The sequence below is a fragment of the Calonectris borealis genome, chromosome 7, assembly GCF_964195595.1.
Source record: "Calonectris borealis chromosome 7, bCalBor7.hap1.2, whole genome shotgun sequence".
Lineage (NCBI taxonomy): Eukaryota > Metazoa > Chordata > Aves > Procellariiformes > Procellariidae > Calonectris > Calonectris borealis.
Genome location: NC_134318.1, coordinates 39,437,383 through 39,460,128, shown reverse-complemented (window position 1 = coordinate 39,460,128; position 22,746 = coordinate 39,437,383). Strand labels below are relative to the sequence as shown.

The 22,746-nt window shown below is 43.4% G+C and overlaps 1 protein-coding gene across 1 annotated transcript; it reads right to left on the bottom strand.

Moving 5' to 3' along the window:
• Positions 1–2,825: 2,825 nt before the first annotated feature.
• LOC142084549 (scavenger receptor cysteine-rich domain-containing protein DMBT1-like) lies at positions 2,826–18,366 on the bottom strand. Its single transcript, XM_075155396.1, has 7 exons — positions 18,297–18,366; positions 16,903–16,977; positions 15,747–16,067; positions 6,911–7,231; positions 5,047–5,358; positions 4,393–4,580; positions 2,826–2,966 (listed from the first exon to the last, which is right to left on the bottom strand). The coding sequence occupies exons 1-7, from the start codon at positions 18,364–18,366 to the stop codon at positions 2,826–2,828; spliced, it is 1,428 nt and encodes a 475-aa protein (XP_075011497.1).
• Positions 18,367–22,746: the final 4,380 nt, after the last annotated feature.

Genomic DNA, 22,746 nt, shown 5'->3' with positions numbered 1-22,746 from the left:
CAATAAATGGTGCAGACATAGGTCAGCTCATCCCCTTAATGCTTACCACTGAGGATGGTTTGGCTGCCAGCTGCGGTATCAGTGGCGTGAGGTCCCTGGGCAAGCCGCAGCATCCCCAAGCTCTCTGCCTGCTCCCGATCTCTCCCGCTTCCCCCTTTCTTCTGCACTCAGATACCCTCTGCCATAAATCTGCCAGGCTTTCCCAGCTTACCCAGCGCATACTGCACTTGGGAAGAGAAGTCATTAAAAATAAGAAAGAATGAGAATACCTTACCTGGGCTTTTAGGTGCTGGGTCTGGTTTTGGATGGACTTTTAATGCAAAAAAAAAAAAAAAAGAAAACAAGTGAGGCTGAATAAGGAAAATGTGTGCTTGTATGTAATCAATTAATATACATTGTAATCAGCTGAATGCATTAAGATTAAGAAATGTTGGAAGCAACAGTTCTGAGGAATAGAGTTGTCATGGACAAAGGGCTCCTATTAAGAAAAGCATATGGGCTTGAATACTAAAGATGACATATTATTAGCATTAATGGGAACAAGATTTAATTCTGTTTATTCCTTTGTGTAGGCAGATAGTCCCATGCTCAAACGCATGCTTTGCACGTGAAGTTCAGTTTCCTGTGTATTGTCAACACAAGTATGTATGTTTTATTGATGCAGCCAAGTGCCTTTTACCAATGTGTAGCTGATGGGGCCAGGCTTTAAAAGAAAACCTTAGTCTGTATCTAAGCGTCTGAGGCAGAATATTTTCAATTAATGAGCAGAACTTGCAATTCGAAGTTTTCAAAAGATAAATCCCATTATAGAAAAATAATTTTCAAACAAAATACCACTGATTAAGTCAGAAAGATTTCCAATCAATCAGCTTCCAATGGGGATGCAACTTTGGAAAGCACAGGGAGGCTGGCTTTCTAGGAGTGAGATGATCTAGAGCAAATCTGAATTTATATTGCTGTAGTGTGTCTGCCCCAGTGGTTTCCCCTTCCCTCGTACTTCCATCAGTGCAAGTATTTCTTTCACATTGATACCAAGAGCATTTTCCATCCCTTGATTTGTATGGAAGCCAAGGGAATTATCCCTAAAGTTAAGTATTAGATATGAGATTATGCACATAGTGGAGACAGGGAGACAGGCCAACACATCATCAGATCACAACTTTGATAGGTAACTAAGGATGTAAACCAGAGTAATGCTGCATTACTTACACGTGGTAATGGCTGCTGCTTCAGGAGTTGGAGAGACTGATAGAGCGGATGAGTTTGTCACTGTGAGATGAGAAAACATGAAATTAAACATTGTCCGAGTTTTAAATACATTGATGGCTTAAGGGTCTTTTGCAACCTAAATGATTCTATGATTCTATGACTCACAAGAAGAATGCTAAACTAGTAAACTGCTCACCACGGTTCAAGAAATGACCAGAAATAAATACCTGTTTTTTCAGCTGTTGTGGACTCGGTCGGGACTGTCAAAGAGAAAGTAAAAGCCCTGCTTCAATAGCTGTTCCATTATTGTGTGAGCAAAGCAAGGACTGTTAATGGGGAGGGAATCAATAGTTTACTCCCAGGATCAAGCATTAAGCCGATTTCACTAAAGCTAAAGTCATATGTACCTGCTGCTTCAGGTGTCGTGTGTTCTGCAGGGGCTGACCCGAGACGGGAGAGAAGACAAAACTGCAGGTTAGCCGTTGTCCCAGCACTGGGTGGGAGCGAGGTGCCCGAACCGCAGGAGACCTGCAGGTCTCATTCAGGTGGCGATCAGCCACAGCACCTGGAAGTGCTGCTGCTGCCCAGGGCGGGCGTTAGCAAAGTCTGCCCGGGGCAGGAGCGGCACCGGTGGGAGGAAAACACATCCCCAGGGCAGGCTGCCTCTGCCACGGCCTCCAACAGGCTTCTGACCTGCCGCGTGAAAGGCCCTGGGAACCTGTGGGACATGTGCTAAGGAACAGTTTGGGTGCCGGGAGATAAAGAATAAAGCTACGGTTTATAGTGTGCGGTGCCCATAGCAGCGCCGTGCGCTGCGCCCACAGCAGCGAGGTCCGTGCTGCCGCCTCTGCGGGCGTTGAACCTGCCCATTCCCGTGGGAAGCACAGCCCCGTTTGTGCAGCGATGGGGATGCAGCTTTGGGAAGTGCAGGAAGGCTGACTTTCTTGGAGCGGGATGATCGAGTGCAAATCTGAATTTATACTGGTGTGGTGTGTCTGCCCCAGCGGCTGCCCCTTCCCTCGTGCTTTCAGCAGTGCAGGTATTTCTCCTGTGCTGATACCAAGCACCTTTCCCTCCTTTACGTGTATGGAAGCCAGGGGAGAGGCGACAGGGATTATTCCTGGAGCTAATGGTTAAATCCATGAGATTATACACACCGTGGCGACAGGGAGCCAGTCAATACACGATCACAACTTGGGCAGACAACTAAGCATGTAAGCCAGAGTAACACTATTACTTACAAGTGGTAACGTCTGCTGGTTCAGGAGTAGGAGAGAGTGTTACTGTGAGAAAGAAAAGATGAAATTAAATATTGTCTGCATTGTAAATGTATATTTTTGCCCCAGACCTATAGCAGCAACCTCAGCTGCTTGCAATATCACACGAAGCCATGTGAGTAACCGGGAACACTTGGCTGCACGACTGAACGTAGCCCGAGTATCGCTGTGTACGGCTGTGAACATACACCCTGCGGTGACACAGCCGGCACGACGCCGTGCGTCACCTCTGGAAAACCCTACAGCGAGACCCGGAGCTTGGGCAGGGCACGGCTCTGGCAGCAGGGCAGGTAGTCTGCTAAATCCTGAATTGAGACTGGAAGTCTGAGTGCCTGACAGTTAATTCCTCAGCTCTGGGGTGCTGTGTGAGCCGGGGATGCTGCTGTCCTTCATGGTCTGACAGTGCCTCTGCTCACCACGGTTCAAGAAGTGACCAGAAATAAGTACCTGGTGTTTCAGCCGTCGTGGACTCGGTGGGGACTGTCAAAGAGAAAGTAAAAGCCACACTTTAGTCATTTTTCCAACATTGAGTGAGCAAAGCATAGATTGACAAAGCAAAGCAACGTTATCATTTAGGTGTAATTGGGCCTGGTATAACGAGATCCCCAATCCAACTACATTACAGCAGTTTACCCATAATTTGACATTTTTGTAAACCGGCTTGTGGTGTTTCCACCGCCCTCGAGGGTGGATGGAAACCGCGTGTATGGTTGTGTGTATCTCTGCAGAGGCAAAAGAGCTCAGTGCGGCAGGACACCCCTGTCCACACATCCCACCAGGAGCTCGTGTTCACCCAAGCGCCTTGAGTTCTTCAGGGCTCCCGATGAGCTAAGGGCTCTCTCACCTCCGAGAGAGCACGAATTTCGGCTCAGCACTGCTAAAGTCCGGGGGAATCAGCACTCTGCTGCGGGATAAGTTGTATTTGACTAAACCTGAGATAAATAAATGAACATTGAAGTACTCCATACCTGTTGTTTCAGGTGTGTTAAGCTCCGGAGGGACTGTCAGGAGAGAAAATAAAAACCATCAAAAGAAGGAAAGCCAGATCAACGCTTTCAGTTATGAGACAAGCGGCAGCAGAGTCAGGGCTCTCCCCAAAACCGTGACTGAGGTGGTGCTTTCTGAAGCCTTGGAGAAGGCTGCAGGTGTTTCTGCCTAGCCATCGGTGTTTCTGCCACCCCATTTCCACTGCCACCCCATGCAATGAGTAATCATGAGTACCAGACAAGCAAACCTGGTGGGGACAGGTATAATTTCTGACCTGCCGCCTCACCCAGGCTGAAATCCAGTATGAATTGCTGTTTGCAGGGAAGTAGCTCCACCACTGCAAGATTGGCCAGAGCCTGAAAGATGAGCTGTCCAGAACTCCTTTTTAAATCAAATAAATTACATGCAGCTTGGGAAGGTTAGTTAGGAAACAAACATTTTGTTCTGTAAATTTACGAAAATGTTTAAGCAAGCATGGCTCGTGCTGCAAAACAGCCTCTTGATACATCGGAGGAGAAATGGTTTGCGGTGTGCGGACTATGGTGGATTGAGCAGGACTGAGTGAATTAGGAATGCAGGCTGATAGTCTGAACATGATTTCTCCTTAAATGCTTCTCCTGGGGCTTGCAGCTTATGTACAGCACGTCAAAGATTTGTTGCAATTGTTTCTCAAATATTCATTGTAATTATTTGCCAGTAACCATCAGCTAAGAACAGTGCATGGTACCCGAAAAAGGGGAGAGGAGAAGAAATAACAAAAATAAAATCGAAGTGAAAATACGGGCCTCTTCAGAGGGGTAGGAGAAGCCTTACTCACTTCTTCAGGAATATGTAAGTCTCATGGCTATTGTTATTCATTATTTCATTATAATACAATATGACAGCACAGCAGGAGTATCACTTCCCTATAGGATCTCACTGTCTCTTGGACTGAAACATCTGAGTCCACAAAGATGCAGTGGCCTGCCAGCCTACACAGATGTCTAGGATCAGACACACCACATTCATCTAACGCCAGAACCATCAAAACAATTTTCTTCTGCATCCTCAGCTGGCAGGAATTTTCTTCACTTTCCTCAATAAACTTCACATAAAGATGACGCAGATCTTTGAAAATGAGTACAAATTCGTAAAGGGAAGAAAACACATTTCTAAAACTGCAAGTCTGACACAAGTACTTTGAGGCTGTTGCGCGAATAGTCTTTGTCCCAAAAGCAGGTTCCAGGTTGGTCTGCCAAAACCTGCTGGTGGTCCTCTGGAAGAAAATGTCTATAGCCCCGCTCTTCCCTCTCCGCTTCCCCCAGACCCAAGCAGAGGAACCCCTTGTTGGAAGGACGAGACGGCCCTGGATGTATGGACCCCACGGCGGCTGTTCCCACCTGTGACCAGGGTGCTCCTGGCCATCCTTCTTGGCTCTCATCGGCCTCCCCTCTCCCTGCATGGCCACTGCCAAGGGTCCCTGTTCCCACAGTGGCTCCAGCCTTGCGCCAAGCTCCTCCTTTCACCCATGCCCGCTTGCATGCACGACTTAGGAAACTTAATTCACGTTAAATAAAATGGAAAAGGTGAGTACCTTCACAGATAACACCAGCGTCTTCCTTGTGGTAGCAGTCGTGCGTGCCCAGCCCCTGGTGAGAGCACTGCTCCAGGGAGGACTCGTCCCCTCCGCAATCCACGTTGTCCAGGAGAATATCTCCTGTGCCTTCCCCAAAAAAGGCATCGATTTTGGCTGAGACAGCATCTCCGCAGCCCAGCTGCCTGCACACAACCGTGGCGTCCTTCATGTCCCAGCCATCATCGCAGACGGTTCCCCAGCTCCCGTTGTGAAAGACTTCGAGGCGTCCCGAGCACATGTCCTCTCCGTTCACCAGTCTCAGGGACATGTCTTGGAAAAGCAGAGGGAAACGCATGGGCACTCGGCAGCCTCAGAAATGGGCTTTCCAGGTGCATTTATCAAATTGCAAAAGCTAACTTTGTTGTGTTGCACAGAAAGCAGCAAAAATATGAAATTAATCTTATTGTAACAAGCCACATTGTGTCAGTTCATCAGCTATCATAAATCCTTACTCTCAAGGTGTGCCATATATACCTGGGAGTAAATATAAAGGTTTTTTCCTCTTTCAGGCTCTGATGTATATGTCCGTAGCTAACATAACCATTCCTATCGATACCAGTATTCTTTAACAGCAAAATTCTTAGATAAGCCTCAAGTATCTCAGAAACTCTTCTTACACACATTTACTTGCTTTGAAATTTTTACCTATAAAATTTTTGCTTTCCTACCAGTGCTTAAGTTACTATACAAAATATATCAGCTGTGAAAGCTTTGCAAGACCCATCTAGGGAGAACTCACCAGCTGGAACGGGCTCCGTTGTGACCAGGGGAGTAACTGGCTCTAGGAAAGGAAACAGAAAAGTGAATTTCTAGTTTTACTACAGAGGATGCTTAGTAACATTCTTCAGTTACTATATGAAAAAAAAAGAAAGCAGTAGTTATATAGAGCAACCCATTCATCTCTGGAAGCATCATCACCAAAAGGAAGAAGGCTGCAAACCCTATTTTAAATATCAGGTGTTAATGGTTGCAGTTACCTTGCAGGTGTAATCTTTAATTGTTTTAGGTGTGGGACATACTCACCGAAGAGCCAGATGTCTGCTTGGGTCGTGTGTTTAACTCCACTTGAGGTCTTTACTAAAAAACCTAACTCTATAAAAAATTTGCTTTGATTTTTTTTTTTCCCGGGGAAAGGTATCCCCAGGATAAGCTGTAAACCAGCACTCTTTGTGCCAGGTCTCATCCACAACCCCGTTCAGCCAGTTACGTTCCACCTCGGTCATTTCAGGCTCACAGAGTGGCCACCACGTGGATGAGCTTTGTCCGTGGACCACCACTTGCCGTGGCACTGGCTGCACAGAGGCTGCAGTGACTCGGGCTCTCCAACTGCACATGTGTTTCCAGTTGGAATACAGAATTGCTGGAAAACTGGGAATTGATTTAGAAAAATCCTAAAGGAAGTTATTAAAAATAATTTCCTACTAAATACAAGACAAGGAAATTTGATTTTGTGGTCATCGTTTATGGGAAATCAGGACTAGGAGGACTGAAATATAATAGTGATGATGTAAAATTATGATTCAAATAATAATGCATAAAGCAGTCAGGTAATAGAGCAGGAAATGGCATCAGATAAGATTGACAATGATATTCCAGGTAGCCAAAGGATTTGAGAATTAAAATAAAAAATTAACACACAAGCCTGTGTGAATAAACTGCATGAGTTAACAGAAAGAAAAAAATGTGGTAAACCACAGCAATTCTCATAGATCTTGGTTTCATGCCTGAAACAATTCCACTGATGGAAACAAGTTGTGCATCAAAACCTTAGCTGCAGGCAAGCTTGCATTGCTCACGAAGCAATAGTTTACGAGAGATGTACCTGCGCAAATGACGCTGGCGTCCTCTTTATGTTGGCAGTTATGGACAGCGATCCCTCTGTGGGAGCACTGCCACAGGCTGTCTTCATCCCCTCTGCACTGCACGTCGTCCAGGAGGATGTTCCCAGAGCCTGGACCAAACTGGGCTTCAGACACAGCTACCAGAGCTTCTCCGCACCCCAGCCTCCTGCAGACCACCTCGGCGTCCGCCAGCTCCCAGGCGTCGTCGCAGACCGTTCCCCAGCTGCCGTTGTGGTAGAGTTCAACGCGGCCCGAGCACCTACCGTCACCGTCTGCCAGTCGCAGGGACGGAGCGGAGGTTTCTGCTGCGGAGAAGGAGCCCACAGTGGTGTTCATCCGAGGAGGTGGCACAGCCTGTCTTCAGGCCAAGTACCACCCCGGAGAAGACAGGAGCAGGTAGCCCGCAACGGAGTCTGCTCTGACAAAGGATCCTCCCCTGAGTTTCAGTGCTGTTGTGGGATAGATATTAGAAATGCTGGAACCCATCTTTCTACGTGCAATGCCCAGTGGGCACGGACATAGTCCTCTTCCACAATGTGCTGATCTCTGGGGAAAATGGTCCTCACCCGTGCAGCTAGCTGCCACCTCTCCCCAATTTGTGCAACAAAGGGGAGGTTTTCTACCTTTTCTTTACCATCATTCTCATCTATACTATAGTGCTGTCTAAAGGACGAATGCAAATACCCAGAGCCAACCTTTTCCTGGGATACCTCGCAATCTAAGGGCTATGGTTTGGGGTTTTTTTCTTTTTCTTCCTTTTTCTTCTTCTGCCTGGTTCAGGTTCTTTTCCCATCCCTGCTAACCCTCTGGCATAACAGATGGTTGGCACAGCATCATTTCCCCAGAATAGTGGCAGAGCTATTTCTACAGAGCAGGCTCATTTCTGAGAGCTGGGTACTTACGGAATACTCCACACATTTATCTCACTTTCAGAGGGAAAGGCTTTTAGAGCTCTGAAGTTCCAAATTAGTTTTATGGGCTTGGAGTGTATTTTTCTTTCAGAGAAAGAAATCAGAGACACCGTCGACAACATAATTGAGTTCCTCCTAGTTTGTGGCCATCATAAACTGTACCAAGTATACACACCTGTCTTACTCCTTGGTGGGTCAGTAATTACGAGGTTTTCATTTTGGGACATTTTGCTGTCACCTGGCAGCCATTTGTATCCAACTAATGCACATCCATTCAGGATGAGGGCCATGTTTCCTAGGATTCTCTTTCTCCTTAATTCCTTTTTGCTGACCATGATCAAAGCTCCTTCCATCTGAGTACCATGCTTATCATTTACTTCTGCAAAAGCTGGCTGTAAAGAAACGCCAGTAGCAATGTGCTTGGCTCACTTCCCAAGATCTAGGTCTAAACTTCTACAAGAGGGCCACATATGATTTCAGGGAGAAAAAAAGATAATTGAGACAAAAGATAATTAACCTGTTGATCCAGGCGTTGAGTATTCACCAGCGATGGTGAAAGGTGTTAGATAAAAAGTTTAAGAACTGGCCTACATTAGCTATCTAAATCCAAGTAGGAATAGTGAGAAAGAAGCAGATTAAAAATTCTATATCCAGACCCAGATCTTGACTTAAATTACAGGCAGAAATAAATTTGTTGTGATTCAACTGATATTAAAAATGACTTTATTGGGAGGGAGGCATCTTTCCTATTAAAGTTTCTAAGTAAATGAAGTATTTCATTAATCTGAAATCTGAATATCAATGTGAAATTTTGGAGGGCACTTCAGACAATAAAGGACTGATTAAGTAACAGTCCCAAGAATCTTTGATATATTCTTGTGGGGGTGTCTACAGACAGCTGAAAGGCAACTTTTTACTTTCAGCAAATTAATAAAAGAAAACAATCGATATTTGTATCTCTTCAAAGTCAATGCTTTGTGCTTAGTTAAGTGTAGAATATAATCAAAGGAATCGGTGAGCACTTAGTTTTCCTGAGACTTTAACACAAACAGCAGTTTTCCTGCAGTATGTACAAATGAAAGTAATGAGATTATTAGTTAGAGCTACAGAGGAGCCTTTTTTCCCCTTTAACCATTGAACAGCATCCCTGTTACACACAGTATGCGTAAATAAGATGAAGCTGTTTGCTCAAATACTTGGTTGAGTAGACTTAATAGCACTTAATATTTGCAAGCACATGGTTCCATAGTAATTCTTAGGAAACCATATATACATCATGTATTAGGTTCCTTAAGCCTTCATCGTAGTCAACAGATCACTCATTTAAGAAATTCACATTCAACTTCTGAAAGCCAAGCAAATAAACGTAAATCTTGAGCGACCACATTCATTTCTCAATTTCACTGGTGCGTGCAAAGAAGTGCAAACTTCTTTCATTCAGCTGGAATAGAGCCCAGTCTGAGTAAGTAGACAAGCAGCAAAATCTGATCAAAGCTCTGTAAAATATTCTTCAAAGTAGGAAAATCTTCATTTCTATCCTTTTGAAAGTGAAATGACTGGCAGGAAAAAGGTAGAAAAACACTGACTGAAATGTCTTCTTCACTGTGCTGAAGATTTGCCTGTTCATTTCTAAGACAACATTTGTAGAAATTAGGATGGATAGATCCTAGATCTTGACCATGAAAATATTGTTTCAGATCAGGTTTATGGATAGAGCAGTAAGCAAATCTGCATTACACTTTCTAGTGCTGCTACCACTGGCATTGAGTCACAGCCCTCAACTTCTGACAGCATAGATAAGGCTGGCGAAGACAAGCAGTGTTAAAAAAAGGTCGTAAAGAGAGGAGTTATCAGGTGCCTTGGTAATTGTTTCTCATCTTATGCAGCATCTTGGACTAACAGATGGTGTGGGTGTTGAACAGCCAGCCACACCTACCGTACCCTAATGAGGTCCTCAGCCCTTGCCACTGAAACTGGAACAGTACAGAGTGGCAGAAGGAAAGGCAAGATCTGTGCGCTCTCTGGAGGACACGCTGAGAATTCAAAATGATCTTCATAAACTGAATAAATGTCAAAAATCAGGAAGCTCAAATTCAAAAAAGACAGGTGGAATGGGCTGCTCATTGGAAAGAGAAAACCAAGGCACAGTGGCAAAATCATCCTTTCAGCTGGCACAGAAGGACCATGGAAAAACTGGAAGTTGGTAATGTTAATGCTACAGGGAGCCAGTCCAGTCTCAGTCTTGCTTGCGGAGTGAGACATGGGAGCTACTTATTCTCCTTGGCACTAGAGACCTCAGCTGCTCACTCGAAGAAAGATCGAGGTAATGGGGCGAGCTTGGATGAATGAATCAAGAATATACTAGGCTTGAAAATCATGAGCTCTGAGGAAAGGTTTAAAGAACTGAATTTAGTTTATGTGGGAAGTGCCTTTCACTATTCTGAAGAGGGCTCTAAAGAGGATGGCCACCAGTTCCTCTGCTCCCTGGAGTCTACAGAGAGCTAAAAGAGCGACTGTAGGCACTACAGAAAATGGTTGTCAATAAAAGAACTTTGAAAATTTTTTTTGTGTGTCTTGAAAATATCTGTCAAGTTCAGAGGCAAAGTACACATAGTCATCTCCCCTGGTGGAGGTTTGCAGAGGAGTTTAAAGCCTACTGGTGCTATCAATTTCTGCTTCATTAGAAGAGGAGGTAGGACAGGGTGTGGTGGAGAGGAAGGTCCCAGCTCAGCTGATGGCTGATGCAAAATGGCCCTGTCTGGTGAAATTCCAGTTTTAAGATTTTCTAATAGCTAAGAAATTATTTCACAGATTCATTAAAACAGCTCATTCATTAAAAACTTGCAAAGTGTCTTACAAAACAGATGCCGGAATAAGAGTTGCCCCAGCAAAGAGAACGGAGAAAAGGTGGGACATATGCACACAGATTGCGGCACAATCAGCACTGAAGAAGGGCTGGACCAAAGCTCTGTATAAATTAATTTCCCCTCCCCAGTGGGGACCTCTAAGAGGTGCTGAGGAGGAGTACATGAACGGGACAAGCATAGAAAGGATGCTCAGGTTCATCTTCTAGCGACCATCCGTCTGTAGCTCAGGGACTTTCTGAGCCCCAAACGGTGCCTTGTGTGGTGACGCAGGACAGCGACATGTTTGGTCCTAAACAACACAAGGCACACGGGTTGTATCTGACTGTTTCTTACCTTCGGTCGGCGTAGATGGTGATGCTGGAGTTGTTAATGGCTCAGTACTGTCTGTGACTGGGGCAGATGTGATCAAGCCATCCGTTTCTGTGACAAAATGATCTGTTGAAGCTTTGAGGAAAAAAACAATAGGAACAATGAACAATAATGACCAAACATGAATATGAACCAGAAGTAAATTTTCGGTTAAAATGACCTGGATTTGTCATTTTGCTAGAAGGTATGAAAATACAGGAAGTTTTGTTTCAGAGAACAAACGTGGACTTCTCTCTTGTACTTCTACCTGAGTCTCTATCACCACATAATACCATGATAAGGAAATATTTAAAATTTGGATTTTTAAGCTTCTTAGCTACCGGAGAATGAAGCAATGTGTTCTTAACCCTCTTTATTAAAACTTCATTGCATACATTTTCCATACAGTATGGCTTTCCCTTAGCTCACTTAGACTCAAAATTGATTCTGCAACTTTAACTTTGTAAGCTGTGCTTAGGATTCCTGGTGTAGATACTGCCTCAGTCTCTTCATTTATTGAAGCGGATGCAAAGGAGGAACACAGGAGTGCTGAAGGGACTGTGAAAGAGTTGAGGAAACACATCATTGGAGAGGAACATCAATCTCCTTGGTGAGAGACTTCAACAGGGATGAGTGAGAAAGCATGGAGATCCAGCTTCTGTACTGTGTCAGGTGGTGGCATCTCCATCTCCAGGATTGGGAAAGAACTGTCAAAAATTATTGAATCTTTAAGGTGAAGATATCGGTTTCCCAACACTGCGACCGAGCAGTAGAAGAACTTCATTAAGAAGTTAAAAAAGTGAAATAACAAAGGGTATTCTGGCTGTATAGAGGGAAATGTTTATTACAGCTATTCCTGGCTTATCTGACTGAAAGTCTTTCTCCCAGAGGTACCGTAGGAGAGGAGAAAGGAGACAGAGGCCATCAGGACTGACACTGAAATACAACATCTGTTTTTCCTGCAATTCTCCACCGGATCTCCTTGTCCTATGGAGCATCACCGTTAGCAGGTGGGAGCCATGCCGAAGAGGAGAGGGAGGCTGGGGGGAGAGCCAGCTCTTTCATCCCCAGCTCTCTGGGCTGAGCCTGCAAGGTCAGGTCCCTCCTGGGCCACAAGTTGGGAGAGTCTGAATCTGAGCTGAGAAATCCTCAGGAGGGAATACAGAACCTGCTGTTCATCCTGGACGGGCTTGATAAGAAAGCCCAAGCCTGGAGGCTTATAAATTGGTTAGAATCCAGATAGGTAATGTTACAAATGGGGAGAAACATAGACTGGGTGGCTTTTTCCTGAGTCATGCTTCTTAAAGAAATGAAAATAAAAATAACCATTTCCTTCAGATTCTGTGGTTCAAATTCTGCACCATTCAGCTTCCCCTGAAGCAGGCATTGCATATAGCATTTGCAGCTCCCGATTGGAGTAGTGGTAGTAGTGTTAGCGATAGCCTGCCCATGCTGCCAGAAAGCCAGCAGGTTGGTACCAAGCAGATGAAGTTCATAGACAAGCATTAGCTGCACTGAGAGACGGTGATTTTGCAACATTTCTTGGCATCTCCACTAAGGTCCTCTCCTAACCAAAACTTATAACCACATTTTTCTAACGTGCTGCATGTTGTGCAAATGCCCTTTACCTGTCTGCAGCGTAGTCAGGATTTCTGATGTCCTGCTTTCCTCTGTGACGGTGGTGGAATCACAGCAGACACTTGTGCTACCAGAGGAGGCTATAAGGATGAGAAATTAAATGGTTGCAAGTAGCAATTAAAAGCACAAGTGGGATTTGAGGAGCTTGTGACTTGCTTGAGGTCTCAGGCTTGATAAAAACCTGTGTTATCAGTCTGCTAAATCACTGGAGAGGCAGAGGTCCGACCGAGGGAGATGAGCGCAAATGCCTGGCTTTGCTCCTTAGCGTTTCTGGAGTTTTTATGAATCTTGGACCCACAAAATCACAATGATCTGGACACTTTTGCTTTACAAAATTGTAAGTGTAGTATTTATAGCTCAGAGGTATTAATCATTAAATGCATATGTCCCTGACACGTCCTGACAGTCTGATATTTTTAAAGTGAAGATGTTGTAAGGGAGTGTTCCTTCACAGAGATGTTTAATTTGTAGTTGTCTGCTATGAATATTTTACAGATTTACATGGTCACATCTTAATCCAGCTGAAAAACCCAAATTAACAGAATATTTGTTTCAAATAGCACTTGCAAAATGGCTGTTCTTACCTTTATAAACTGTGGTTGAGATTTCGGGAGCTGATGTGGCACTTTCCTCTGTGACAATAGTGGACGCAGAAGATGTAACTGAGGCCAAGAGAAAGTTGAGGAAATAAAAAGAAGAGGAGAGATCGGCAGCAATTAGGACTGAACATGTGAACTGAAATCATAATGAAAGTAAGTAGATTTGGGCTTTGCAGAACAGTGAGTCAATGCATAGCCCTTTCTTCTGGCTGAAAAAAAAAGACTTTCACCTTCATTTAATATTTAATAATAAAGATAGTAGATATTTCTGACTGCATTCTTTTACTACTAGAGATGCAATAGTCATTTGGAAAGATGCAAAGTCGCCATTGTTAGGGGAAATAAAGAATGAGATTTGTCTTGTGCTTTGGAAATGACTTTCAACACGCAAATGTGCCTCACCTTCCTTGAGGGTTGTCAAGGTCCCTGGAGCAGACGGTGTCTCAGTCCCTGCTGGGCTTGAGCTGGGTGCAGAGGAGGAGTCTGTGGAGGTGGCCAGGGGGTGGGGAAATATGTTATTAAACAGAAATACCACCATGTAAAAGAAAAGACATTTCAAGGATCTGTGAAATTGTTAATACTTCAGGCTTCATGGAAAAGAAAGTCTGTTCCTTGGACTTTAACTTTTGGTAATGTGGCTCAGAAGAACATCTTCCCATTAGTAACTGTAAGTGAACTTGGGAGACTGATGCAGCTGGTGCACCTCTCAGCAGGGTATAAACACACCTTATGCCCATTCTACCTTTGCACTAACTTAAGAACCAGGAAAAACTAAGCAAGATTATTAAAAGTGTTGAAGGTGAAGAAAATATCCAGGTAAGAGTGCTTCAGATGAACCAATTGTAAAGCTCTCCCCATATATACATGCAATCTTGATAACCGTATATGCAGGTAGACTTAATCACATGCCCATTTTCCCTCTGACCACATTTTCCTATGAAAATTAAGATGGTGTTGGCCATTGGCTCTTCCAAGGCTAATTGCATTATTAAATATTTTTACTGAATTCCCAGTGTTCCCCCTGTCTGCTCTAAACAAATTGCCTCTATTACTCAGAATTTCCGCACATGACATTTGCAGTTTGTTTTTTTCCCTTGCCTTTGCCAGCAGAAGTCAGGGGTTCTGTGGTAGATGTCACAACGGTGCTGTCTGTGGACAATGTTGATGAAGAAATGGAAGTTTGGGGCTTCTTTGAGGATGCTGGAAGTTAGAGAAAATAAATTATTAGTGAACTGTAAGAACGATCATGAGAACTGAGACATTGGTCATGCACCAGACCTTAACTTCTGGTAGTGTGAGTGACATTTCTGTCGATTAATGGCAGTTCTAAACGAACTTCAGAGATATTTGCCAGTGGTGCCTTCAGTGCAGAAGTAGATGCGCTGAGTATGCAGCAGCAGTTCAGGGCTACTACAATGTGGTTTTGTGGGTTCAAGTCTTGAGAAGAAATGATTTTAGGAACCACTCTTTCACTTCTGGGCTGCGTATGATCGAAAACTGTATTTTAGCACCCACTCCTCTGTGGCTGTGTATTATGAAGAGCATTAGTAATTAACTCAACACTTAAAAATCCCACGAAACATGAATAACGCCTGTACTTCAAAGTTCCCAGGGTGCTATGATTATTTCAGGAACAGTAAAAAAAAAAACAGGAGTCAGAGACTGGAGTGTTAAGACTCGCCTTATGTTCTCCCTAATTAGTAGTAGATGAGTGGCAAACGCAGTTCCTATGAGCAATCCAAAGAACAGAAATAATGTTACAGTGGATGAATAAATAGTAATTTGGAGCAATAACTAGCGATTCGGAGCATGTACCTTTCTAGAATACTGTCTGCCAAGGAGCTGTAATCACATGATTTTTGAGTTAAAAATCAGACTCTGAGCGTTTGGGGAGACTGTGAAGAGCTAATGGAGTTATGTCTCAGAAGCCCTGCCTTACCTGTCGGTGCAACCGTGGAGCGTGTCACACCTGCGAACATGGAAAAACAGCAAAAATTTACTTTTATTGTCCAGTTATTTACATTGCTTCAAAATAGGCTGCTGCTAGTTATGCAATCTTTGATTTCAGTTATGTTTATGACAAGAGTATTTATTTTTATTTTCAATTCAGACATGCCTGGTTCACATCTGGATGGGTTTCTATCTCCTCTTAACTGGTTGCCTTTCTTATCTTGGGAATGGCCTGTAATCAGATGTTGACTAAAGTGGTCCTGAACTACCTTCTTTTCACCATTTTCATACGGTGCTTGCTGCTACCAATCTTGATATTTTGTCCAGGACATCCTTTTGTTCCTCGATCACGCAGATCAGCCTAAATGCAAGGAGCCTCCACATGCACACGGTTCAGCTCTAGTCTGATTTCCAAGCTCTACTCTGATGTTCCTTGCATTTATGGTCAAAAGGAAAATCCAAAGAGATTTTTAAGAGCGCATAAATTTTTTTTTTTTTTTTTACCTGAACAGGTGACGCTGACATCCTCATTGTGTCCACAGTTATGTCTGCCCCAGCCGGCGTGCTGACAGTCCCAAAGGTAAGATTCAGTTCCTCTACACCGCACATCATCCAGGTGGATGTCTCCTCTGCCAGCGCCAAAGTAAGACCATCCCAAGACAGAAACAACTTGACCACAATCAAGTTGTCTGCATACAACACTGCCACTGTTCAAATTGAACCCATCATCACAGACTGTCCCCCATTTGCCTTCATGGTAAACTTCAACCCTCCCGGAGCATCGGTCCCCTCCAGATACCAGTCGCAGTTGTGGATCTTCTGAAACTAAAGCAAAAATTGACAGGTAAACATCTCAATTTGTTTATTCCTGGGATATCTAAACTTCTTACGTCTAAGCTTGCATCCCCATCTGTGCAGGGACAGGCTGCCCAGCGTTTCTGTGTCCCCAGTACCCAGGGCTTACTGGGGAACACCTGCAGTGTGCAAAGTAGTAAAGGACAAGGAGCTGAACACAGAGCCCAAATCAGTGCGGTTAATTCAGCCCTGTTCACGTGGCTCTGCTGCGTACAGGACTTGATCTATCACGGTAGGTTATCGTTGGCTGTGCTGGTGAGATAACCAGCTCACCCAGAGCTGGCTCGTGTAACTCTACAAGTGTGCCCGCTATGTTCACACTCAGGAGCATGTCTCACCCTCTTACCTTTGGGTTGAAATTTGTCTTTTATCCATTGTGAAAATTTCTTCCATAGTGAGTTTTGAACTCCAGTTGCTGAGCCTCCCGGTGAGTTCCACCACATACCACTTGCTGTGGCAGATAAGAAAACATATTAGCATTGATGTGACATACCACAATTCCAGGTATATTTTATGTTTTGCTGTGAGATGGTACCCGGTATGTGTTGGTACAGAGTTAGATGCAGTAAGTGTTGGTATGTGGTGTGTTTTCAAAGCAAACCTGCACTTCCTCCCTGTGTCTGGAAGGACATCCTCATAGTTCAGTGGAAGATGACTGTAGAGGACCTTATTTCATGGCAAGACAAAGAGTAAAGGGATCTGACCCCAGAAATCCTCATATACATCCTTCACCTCCAGTGAAGACATGGGCTTCTGGGAGCTGAGCTCTGCCAGATTTCACTGGGGAGTAGAAAGGGTTACTTACCTTTGCCATACGCGATTACCAAAATAGCAGGGGAGGCTGTGGACCATTTGTTGGTGCAAACCGGGACAGTTTTGGCTGAAAACCCAGCACGTTAGGTTAAATCTTTGCCAATGCCTGCTCAGGTCTGCATGGGAAGCCCAACTTTGTCTAACTCTGCAGTGAAGAATTTACTATATACTTCTTAAGGTATTTAAAAATGTATGTTTGATTAAACCAGGCATGGCATCATGGTTCAGATACCAGGGGATGAAATGGTCTTCTAAAACAGGATATAAACCTGTGGTCTGATCACATGGTTTTGACAATCTGTAGTTTTAGTCACATAAATACCTTTGAAAATCTACTTATATTCACTGAAAGGAAAAAAGATTTAGGCTGCCAGGGGTCAAAGCAATGTTTTCAAATGGCAGCTTTTTAAAATAATATCCTTGCTCCTTCAGAATTAGCATGCTCTGAAGAGCTGTGCCTGATTCAATCACTAAAATCAGGAGAAATTTCATTGGGGGATTTTTTTTTCTTTTTTTCAAATTGGCACTTGATCTTCAGACACTCATTTTTACTTTAGTGATACTAAAGACTTGGGTTTGCAAGACAGGATCCTAAGTGATTTTTCCAGTCAAAGTTAATCCAGTTTACATCAGGTCAAATCAAAGACAAAAGTGAACCTATTGAATAAGAACAAAGATTATAGGGTTGCTGAAGTGCTGGGATTTGACTACCTTCTTGAAATGAAGCTTAGTCCTCTTTGATGCTGAACTTCCCCCTAGGCTGCCTTTGCTCTTGTCTTATAAATAATTCAACGTAGCCAACCTCTTAATCTACACTTCATGAAATCATCTTTTTTTGTAAGGGATTAACAAGACTTTATTCATGGTGCCCACGCTGATAATTAAAGATCAAAGTATCTCGTTCAAACTAGCAAGATTATAAGGAAGGTTTGAGGTTATTGTTGGAAGTTTAAAGGAACATGGCACTGCAGTAAAGTATATTTTCACCCGGGTCTGGCAGGCTGCTCTGTGTTTCTTTTTTTCTCTTTCTCTTCATTTTTAAATGTTCAATGTAGAAGAATTTAAATTCAAAACTAGAATATTAGAAGAAGAATATTTAGAGAACAACTTCCCCAAACTATTCCCCTCACAGAAGAGAAACAAAATATTCTTCAGCCTTCTTCAGCCTGCAACCTTCCTAGGATATATTTTGAAATATAACCTATGGATTTGATCTGAATCTTTGAATTGGAAGACAAATTAAACCATCAATTTTATGGTACAAAGCTTGTCAGCAATATTCTAGGAGACTCTCTGCCACCACTTCCCAGCAAGCTGGTCTGCATCAGTAACTAATTCTGTCTATAACATTTCCCTGCAAGCACGTAAAAATTTTAGACACAGTACCTGGTTCAGATAGAAGAGTAGCGCTTAACAGAAGCAACCAAGTGAGGCTCACTTGAAGGTCCATTTTCATTGCGGTTGTCTGTTCTAACCCAATGCAGTTTCAGAATTTATACTAAATGAGTTCTGGTCCTCATCAAAGGTATGTGCTGTGCAATTTGATCTTTCTTTCTGAACTTCCAGATCGATGCCAAGGAAGTGATTTACTGAGTATTTTCATTTCACAGGGTACATCCAGACATCCGGATAAGTAGATCCTGATCACAGCGCTGTTCCGGACTGGCTACCGAGATCTTCCCAAACACTCCCCAGGACCTTTGTGTCCGTGTGTTGATGATGTGGTTGTTCCAGGAAGCAGTGATTTACTTTTGGAGATTAGGCTGTTTGGTAAGGATTCTCATACCATCAAAGTCGGTTTCCAACTTACAACCATTCTAAATCAGATTAAATTGGTGTGAGAATTGTGCCAAAAGAAGATTAGCATCCTAAAAATGTCAGGAAAGCGTCAACCAAATTCTCTCTGTCCGCTACAGATTACTCCTGTAAGAAGTAGTTTCTATGTTTTTTCATATCTCTGAGTCCTCTTTCACCTGGGACTAGATCCCTCCAACATGTTTCAGATCTGCAGTTATCTCTCTCTTAGTTGCAGCCTACAGAGCAAGAAAACGGCTGTAAGAGATATTGCCAAGGCATGGTTGGGTGAGAAGAACTGCTTTGGGGGTAAATAAGAAGGGCAATTGCTGAACTACAGAAACCAAGGAAATGGAGCAAGATAGGGCCAGAAGGTGCTAAATTAAGCTAAAACTGTGCAAGTCAAGGAATCTCTATGTTAAAACAGACGGACATGACCAGCTGCCATGCCCTGTTCTGTGGAAGACCAGTAGAGGATGAAGTCATGGGGCCCTATGCAGTGATCTACACTGATTTGCTGTGATCCCCAAGAAAATGGTGAGCGCTGATGGAGCACAGTAGGGAAAATCCAAATGTTCCTTATGAATTGTGAGGTTGCCAAAGGGAATTAGTCACCTTTGTTACAGTACTATAAATGCTGGACAAGACGAAGACTCAACTGACCATTTATGTCCTGCTCTCCATCTAGCAGTTTCTCAGCAGGTATGTTTCTGACCAAAGTAGACTGAGATTTTCCCCTTTTCTTCAAAGGACAAGCAGACATGCTAGCTGACAGTCCTGTGGGTTACATCCCTCATAAACATAGACTGCACAGAGCCTGCGGAAGTGAAGCCTTTCTGTGTTAGGTCCTGTGAGACCTGCTTTTGGATCTGTGGGATACTGCCCAAAAGAATTGAGGCACAACGTATTTTTCAGGTGAAGGGGAAAAACTAGAAACAGGTTTTTATTCTACTGGCAAGAGATACGCGATCACAGGATGAAAGGCAGAAGATATTGCAGTGCCAGTATAAACAGAAATTAATAAAGGACTAGGAGAAAGCATGAAAAAAAGTCATTGCGAAGAGGAAATACACAACAGGTCATGCTGGAGATTATCCTTTGCCACCCGTTTTCATCGTATCTTTTCAAATTAGGTGACTTGCATGAAAAAAGGCAGTCCCACCTAGAAAGGCCTATACAGCTGGAAAAGATTTGTCTCTAGCAAAGCCATGGATCCAGCAGGATCCCTCCAGCCACTCAGTCTTCTCCCTGGCATGAGGTGGTGGTGTCAATGCCACTGTGGCCTCTGATACCCCAAAGGATGCCTCCAGCTCTACCTCACTCTGTACTGTCAGGGAGAAGATGGGTCTCAGCTAGAGAGAGAAAAAAAGCAAAGCTGAATTTTCTTAGCTGATTTAAAAATTAACATCAATTCTTTCTGTCTTTTATTTTCTTAGCACGGTACGATATCTATATAGATATCCATGTTCTTACCTTCACAGTACCTTCTTGAGCAAAACCAGTCATGTCAAGTATCTAAACTCCTAGTTGTGAATTCAGTGTCATTTCCTGAAGTGACTAAGTGGATTTGTGGTAGATCCTTATCAGTATATTTCTATCCAAGTAGCTATAAGCTGCGCCTGAACAGGACAGTATGTACCAGTTTTCTTTCCTGACAGAAATTAAGCTATTTTATACAAACATTTTTCACTTTTGAATGAAAAGGAAAGTTTAAAAACAGTCCAAAACTCCAGCTGAAATCTCATGAAGATTTTATTCTCAAAACAACGCCAAAGAAATTAGTTTCATCTTGTGATTTGACCCAGATCTAAGTCCTCTGGATTTAAAGATTTGGATCTGAACAATATCATGTAGAAGGCACAGAAGTCTGATACCGTTTCAGTGCACTTCATATCCATCTTATAATGAAAGTATTTCTTCGGTTGATGCTGGACGTTCAATAATATTCTCTCATGGAAGTGTAGAGTCCTGTAGAAATAGCTAATGTGTCAGCCTGGTGACTCAGCCAAAGAGCAGTAAAGCTACTTCTCCAAGAAATCCCATCAGCAGGAGCATGGGTGTTAATGGAAAGTGGGGACATAATTCACATTACCTAGTTGTAGGCACCTAATCTATTTATAAACTAAGCTCTTAATCAGCGGCATTTCAGTGCACCTCTGTTTGGAGCCTAGGTATAGGGATAGGAAAATATGGGGACATGGCTGAATGCAAACATCTTGGATATGAAGAAGCATCAAGATTTGCTTTTTCAGCGTTCCTCAGTCTCTTTTATAAAGTAGGTCCCAAAGAAGACATTAGTCCTGGTGGACATGCAGAGGGCTGAGGACTCCGCTACCGAGCTCTTGCCTAGTGAGGCTGGATCTCACCTTAGGCTGTTTTACACCGTATCTAAGAACTGATGGTGGTAGGTGTGAATGCTAGTAGGGGCAGAAGATTTGTACAGCTAATCTGTAGTGATAGGTGACAAAAAATTACCAGCCTCCCCATTAAACATTGCAGCTCCCGTCAAGGACGTTGAAGATCCCATTAGAAAGGAGGTGGTAAGACTTCAGTCCAAAGCTAAGCAAGCAGACTAATCCTGTGTGGCAAGAACCAGCAGCGATGACAAACGGGCTGACCTTGTGGTCTTGGAATAGCAAAGCTGTTTCCCAGAACATCTTCTTAAAGAGATCTATCGACATGCGCTCATAGAAAACAAGCAGGGTTTGTCTATAGTTCATGCTGGAGGTTGGGTGTTGAGCTTCCCTCACGGAGTGCTGGAGCTTTGCTGCACTGGCAAAACTCCCCCTCCCTGGAAATAGTTTCTTCCAGCTTTTTCTAGGTACATATGAATTTCAGTGTGTATTTCATATTGTGAAACACGAACACACAGGGGTATGTATATTTGTATATGTGACATATTCTCCATAGGACACCTTCTGCTAAGGGGCAAGTTCTCCATAAAGTCATGCTGCTCTGCAGCTCTGACCGGCCAAATTCTCCAGCATTTGCAAACAGAAGTAAGCTCACCAAAGGCATTTAAACATCTAATTTTCATGGAAAATTAGTGTTATAATTTCCATGAGAATCTGAGCCTAATATAGTTTAAGGGGCTAAAAGCAAAGGGAAAACGCAAAGCTGTTCTGGAGGCTCCCACCACTGGAGGGCAGCGAGGCACTGTCCTTAGGGAGCGAGCACGTTTCTGGATAAGATGGTCTAACAATACATTGCTTTTGTAAGGTCCATAAAGAGGCTTCCGCTTTAACAAATACCTTTAAAAGTAAGCAGAGGTGAAAATAAACATATGCCAAAGAGACAGCTACAAACAACAGGACAGTTGTTTCCATTCCTCACCTGTCTCTGGCCAAGATCAGAGGACGTGTCTCTGCCCAAATGGAGATCAAGAGAAACTCTGGCCCACCTCAAGCATCCATCTGTTTCATCTTCCCTTACAAATCATCACTCGTTATCACTTAAAAAGGTTATAAACCATGACACCTGATAACTCTCACATTGAAGGTTTGTAAAGAATTTCACTGAAGTATCTTTGAAGGAATAAACTAGGGCTGGCTGCCTTTCTCCTATATGTGCCTTTCTTGTACGAATACTTATTGTATTTGTTCTTCCCTGAAGAAAAGAAATTGCTAATGTGTGTGAACTCACAAAATGGTGCACTTTTTTCCATGCTATAGTAATGTATTTGCTATTTCTTTAAATATACTTACTGCACTTTTGAGAAGATTTCTTAGGCAATAAATTGTGGTGTTCCCAACAGTCTGGTAATGGCCGCATCTAGTGTCCTGCCATAGTGGAGGTGTTTGCAGTGCCCTACAGAAACAGCCCTGATAGGTCTTATCTAGCGGGGTTCTGGTGATGGACCAGCATGGCAAAACCTGGATCCCCACACAAGTGAACTCGTCTGCCCCTTCAGGGCTGACCTGGGGAGACATGGGAAATATTTCTCTCAGGTCATGAAACACTATTGGTAAGGACCTGCTTAGCTGTTTAAAAAATAGTGTCTTTTGAAGCACGATGAAAAATGATTTAGTTAAATATAATAAGG